This window comes from Rhincodon typus, chromosome 3 (assembly GCF_021869965.1).
Source record: "Rhincodon typus isolate 14 chromosome 3, sRhiTyp1.1, whole genome shotgun sequence".
Classification (NCBI taxonomy): domain Eukaryota; kingdom Metazoa; phylum Chordata; class Chondrichthyes; order Orectolobiformes; family Rhincodontidae; genus Rhincodon; species Rhincodon typus.
Genome location: NC_063334.1, coordinates 45,286,336 through 45,292,335, shown reverse-complemented (window position 1 = coordinate 45,292,335; position 6,000 = coordinate 45,286,336). Strand labels below are relative to the sequence as shown.

The 6,000-nt window shown below is 36.8% G+C and overlaps 1 protein-coding gene across 7 annotated transcripts in view; it reads left to right on the top strand.

Annotated features, from left to right (window-relative positions):
- The window catches only part of LOC109916163 (nuclear factor 1 B-type), a 404,400-nt gene that overhangs the window by 243,821 nt on the left and 154,579 nt on the right, over positions 1 to 6,000 (top strand). For all 7 annotated transcript variants that reach the window (XM_048595246.1, XM_048595245.1, XM_048595247.1 and 4 more), the window contains exon 3: positions 1,755 to 1,808. In XM_048595246.1, the coding sequence (XP_048451203.1) occupies positions 1,755 to 1,808 (54 nt within the window). The remainder of the gene's footprint in view (positions 1 to 1,754; positions 1,809 to 6,000) is intronic.

Genomic DNA, 6,000 nt, shown 5'->3' with positions numbered 1-6,000 from the left:
AATTTGCATGCCCTTGGTTAAAACATGTACAATGGCCAATTATGCTTCTGAGCTCAGGTATAAAGTGGAACTGATCCTGCGCCATGCATGAATAAACAAGTATTTCCTGGCTCACTGATAGAAGCCACAAGTTACAAATACCCTTCAAAAAACTATAACGACAAATCCATACATGATTTGAATTTTTCAAAGGCTAATTGTAAAACATTTTTGTGCCTGTAATGTTACGAATTAAAACATAACTCAGTGTGATTTTTTTGGGAATAAACATCAAATCTATTGGATATTTATGTTATCCAGCCAGGGTTACTTTTGTTAAAAAATGCAGATAAATGAATAAGGATGTATGAATATAGTTAGTTCCATAAATAGGTGGAGAAAGAAAGAACAAATTTATAGGGACTTTTAAATATGCAAATGCCAGTTGCTTAATTGTATTCAATTCTGATTGAGCTGAGAGTATTTATGCATCAAAACTTCATGATCTGACCTTGAACTGAGTGATCAAAATAAAAGTAGTTCTGTCTTAACAGCAGACTAAGACCCTGGCTGTTAGATACTTGGACCCTGCTATTTGGGTCAGGATCAGAAACCCTAATTCCGACCCTGATCAGATGAACACTTATCCAGTCAGTTTTAGATCATTTAAGCGCTGAAGATTTCTGGACAAGGTTTCTCTGCCATAAACTGATACAGGAATCCATGAATGCAGCTGAGAAGATGACCTTAGTAGAAAATGTGCCCCCTTTTACAAAAGTCATTTTATTTTTATTCATGCCACATAGAACCAAAGCTAGAATCTAACAATTAAATTTGCATTGGATGTGCCATCATATAATATTTTCATAAAAATTATCTATGGTCGCTGTGTACAATGTGCATGAGGCAATTCCAGCAGTGGGTTTCTCTGGTTAAGGAAGCATTTATTGCCCATCCCTAATTGCCCAAGGGTAGTTAAGAGTAAACCACATTACTGTGGATCTGGAGTCACATGTAGGCCAGACCAGGACATTAGTGAACCAGGTGGGTTTTTCCAAAATTCGATGATATGGTCATCATCAGATCCTTTATCGAATTCAAATTCCACCATCTGCCTCAGCAGGATTTGAGCCCAAGTCCCCCAAAACATAAGCTGAATTTCTGGATTAATACTCTGGTTATAACTGCTAGGCCATTGCCTCCCCATGCTACTTTTTGATTGATCCTCCATATGTTAAAATGATCTAAGTTTGACCAGTAGTTTGTTAAAATCACATATTGATTCATAGACATGTTAGAATGTTATAAGGTATTTTTCTTTGAATAATTTATTTTAGCAATCCTTTGTTGTAATCCATTGTTGGCAGGATGCTAAGCTGGAGCTTCTGCAGTGAGATAGTTTGTCGAACCCTGCGAAATTTTCATTTAAGAAGAAAAAGTTAACATTCCTTACTTGGTATCAGTTAAGGGTTTAACATACTGAGAGAAGTCACAGACGTTATTAATTCTTTTTGAATTTGCATGCCCTTGGTTAAAACATGTACAATGGCCAATTATGCTTTAGCTCAGGTATACTTGGTAGTTAACTTGGTAGTTTCGTCATGCGTGGCAGGATATTCTTGCTTTGATATGATACTTGAAAATAAGCAACAGTGCAAGAATCTGCAGACAGATTTGCTATTGGGCAAGTCAGAAATCTAAGTAGATGCTTTGGAATCTAGTTTCTTAAATTATGAGCACTTTTAAAAAAATATTGTTTTTCTTTTTTTTGCCAGAATCTGTTCATGCAGATAGTCCCAGCCGCAGTGAATCTACGAAAATTACTCCAGGTAAGGGAATCAATTAAAGCTGAAGAAATGACTTGATCAGAACATGATATGATCCGAGAATGCAATGATTCCTTCTATTTTATCTCTATATAACCCCATCTCATATTCCAAACGGTACTGTATGCTTCTGTTGATTCTCTCCCTAGGTTGCTAACAACACTGTTTGAAGGCAGGGTGAAGGAAATTGTGGGAAAAATAATACTCTAATTTTAATTGGCGAGGTAGGGGGAAGTGGGTGCTGCAGGGATACCCTTTCCTGTTCACAGAAAAGTTAAGTTAGAGTAATTTTGGTGTATGACATTATTGCCTATTGTGTCCTGAAATGTGAATCCGTCTTCAGTTTTGAGTTTCAAAAGCACTCAGTTGTAGATCCCTCTGTGTAACTCCAGCCATCCAGCCTGTGTGAGTTCATGTACAGACTTATGCATGACTTACAAATATATACCAAACCCACAAAAACATCTGGTAGCATGTTATGTACAGCTAGTAAGCACATGTAATGTACTTTTTTTTTTATTTTTGGTTGACCTTGGCTCAGTGCAGTTTATTCTAAATGTTCAAGGTGCCCTTGTTTCGTGTAAATGACCTGTGCACATTCATGCTACAGGTCTGTGTTTGCTACGTTACCATGGCTACTTCTATTGGATCTGGTGTGTCTGTCGGAGGTTGAAAAAAAATCATGTGAAAAGAGGGCCGAAGGGCCTATTGCTTGACCAATCTAACTTGGGTCCATACTACGGAGAGGTGCTCGCCTCAGATCAGTTCATTCATTACTGCAGCCATAATATTACCGTTATGTCAAAGACAAACAATATATATGGACCAGGCAACACATTTCTGTTATGAAATGATGATGTGCACTGAGCAATTAATATATTTCAATCACTGTCGTAATCCTAAAAGCTTTGTCATGGAAATATTGATTTCCTCTGTTTTTACACTTTAGTATTCTTTGTGACTCAAACCTTGGGAGTCTCACGGAAAGGCTGTTAAAATTCTGCCGAGTTGAAATTCCGAGTTTTGTTTGTAAAGCTTTCCTCATCTTTGTAACTGTCCCTGTTTGAGTCTAAAGTGTGACTGCTGCACGAACTAATTGCAGTGCCCATCTGCAATTGAATCCTGTTCTACTCCAAGTTTTGATAATCACAAACAGCTTGTTACCTCCAAGGAAGGACTGATAAGCTCAGAGTCTCTGTACGTTCTCTGATATTTGTTTAAACATTTTTACTGTCATCTTCTACAAATCCCTTTGTAAAATATGCAATTTTCTTGATCTGGTTATGCTTAATAAGAAGATGTAATTAAATTGTTTTCATTACAAAATAAAGTTTGACTTTGGAATGAAGAATATTTGATAACTTTTCACATAATTAAATTGAATGTCATTGAGAAACTGCACCAATGAGTGCAGATTAATCTCTCCAAACTATTTCCATTAATGCAAAGGTTTAATAAGAGAAAATTAATCTCACTTAACTGTAAATTTCCAACATAAGATGACATTTTATTCGGCTTTTGATGGGACCTTGTTGGTGATTTTATTTACTTGCCAGCCACCTCCCAATGAGTCTGAGATTCTTATGAAAGAAATTACTTCAATTAAAAATGTTTACATCTTTTTGAGGACCTCCTTGTAGGTGTGTGTGGTTTCTCTTCAACGGAACAGCAGATGTATTTGTTGTCAAGTTGTAACGCATACAAGCTTGTAACCCGATCTTTGAATACACTGACATATTGGGTGGGGGAATACAAGGGGAATTTATAAAATGGATTAATTTTTAATTAAATGTCATCCACTTTTGATTTATTTAATGTAATTTTTTTAACCAAGTTTACATGTCAATACAAATCCTACTTTTGAATGATTCATTCAAAATAAACGATTGAAATATTTCATCTCCTTCCAGCTTCAACATGCTGTTTATAATAGCAAAAAATCAGCATTTCTTTGTGTACTCACATTTTATAAATGATTCCTGATTGATGATCCTGCACTTTATTGTTCCTGTGCTTCCTCACTCTCCAATGTCTTATATTAGCTTATTTATGGATGACTTATAGCCACTTTTATCTCCCTGTTTCTGCTGTGGTTTGAAAGGTGAATGGTTTGGAAAGATAGAACTGAATATTCTGTTATTGATCATTAGTTTGTGACAGTGGTACAGAGTCATTATTACTCAAGCACAAAAGAAAGTCAATGATCAGCCTATGTTGCTCTCTGCACAGCAATCCAGCCAATCCCTTCTCTCTACTCTATTTGTGCAGTTTTCAAAGTTTATTTCCCCGGAGTGGCTATTCAGTTTAGTTTTGAAGTCATTGATTGTCTCTTATAGCACCCTTAGAGTCAGCAGGTGTCAAGCTATCAGCTGAGCAGCACGTACAGCTTTAAACTGTTCTTCGTTATCGCCTCATCCCCACCACCTGTACCTTTGGTTAAAAAATTTAAATAAGTGTTCTTTTGTCCTAGTCCCATCAGCATAACAGGAATAGCTTTTCTTTTGTCTACTTCATCTAAACCTAATCTTGTAATCTTAAACACCTCAGTCAAAGATCCCTCACTTCCCTTTGCCTCTCCAAATTAACCTTGTCACTAAAATCCCTCATCCTTGGAACCAACTGGCAAAACCTCTCAAAGACCCTCACATCCTTCCTAAAGTTTGGTGACCAGAACTGGATGCATTGCTTTAGATGTGGTCTAATAAGATCTTTATCAAAGTTCAACATAACCTTTTTGCTTTTATACTCAATGCCTCTATTTATGAAGCCAAAGTTTCCATACACTTTGTTAACCACTCTCTCAATATATGTTGCCACCTGGAGGGTTCTGTGCGCACGGACACAACACCATTTTTCCCTATACACTGTTTAAAACTTTGCCATTAGGGCTACAGTGTCTCTTGCTATTGTTTCTGCCGAAATACAACACTTCACACTTCTCATATTTAACTTTCTTCTGCCAATCATCTGACCATTCTGCTGATTTATCTAAAGTCACTTGCAATTGATTTGTATCTAAGGTTTTGGAGTAGATTTGTAGCTCAGGTTGTGGGTGTTGAGGTTGGTTGGCTCGCCGAGCTGGTTTGTTGTTCCGCAGACGTTTCGTTACCATTGCTGGGTAACACCATCAGTGCAGCCTCCGATGAAGCTTCATTGGAGGCTACACTGATGATGTTACCCAGCATGGTAATGAAACGTCTGTGGAACAACAAACCAGCTTGGCGAGCTAACCAACCTCAACATTGATTTGTATCATTATCACTATTTAAAACACTTGCAAGTTTGATCTCATTGGCAAACTTTGAAATTTGACTTTTTTACAATATCCAAATCATCCGTATTTTTCAAAACTGTCTGTGATCCTCGAACTAACCATTACCTTCAGACTGCAAAACGACCAATCATCACAACTCATTGTAGTTTCTGTTCTGAAGCCAATTTTTATTCAAACTGCGAATTACCCTCCTTTTGTTAACTGGACTTTTATATGGTAGTTTGCCAAACTCTGTTAAAATCCATGTAGAACCACATCCATAATGCACTCCTTTCACCAACCTTCACTGCTATTTAATCAAAAAATTCAATTCAGTTATTCATTCACAACCTGCCTTTTGTAAATCTATGCTGGCTCTCCCTAATGAACTTAATCTTCTCCAAGTGTCTGTTGCTTTTTCTCTGATAATATTTTCTAAAACCTGACCCATTACTAATGTTAAAGTGACTGACTTGGACTCAGAATCTTCTTATATCCTTTATTGAATAAATATTCTTTGATATTCTCACATTGCTCTGTGACTCAAAGCATGTATTACCTTCTTTATCACTGATAGGTTCGCCTCAAACCCTCACTTCCTTTTTCCTGTTTAAGATTGAAATTTTAGGGCTTCATTTTTAACTATTCTCATTCTTTCTCCTTGCCAGACTTATCACTCTTCCTTAACTCCCTCTCAATTTATTGTATTTGAACTGGCTGTCACTTGAAAAATTCACATGATATGCACCATTCACACTGTTTTATTGATTGTGTATCACCCACATCATTGCAGGAGACTGGACTTCACTTCCCTAGCTGTTCACCCTCACTGAAATGTATTTATTCCATGCCTGATTGATCCTTAAAGATCAAACATTTTCTGATACCATTTTCCCTGTAATCTTCAATTACATCGTACCCTAGCAGTGTGTTCTGTCATCC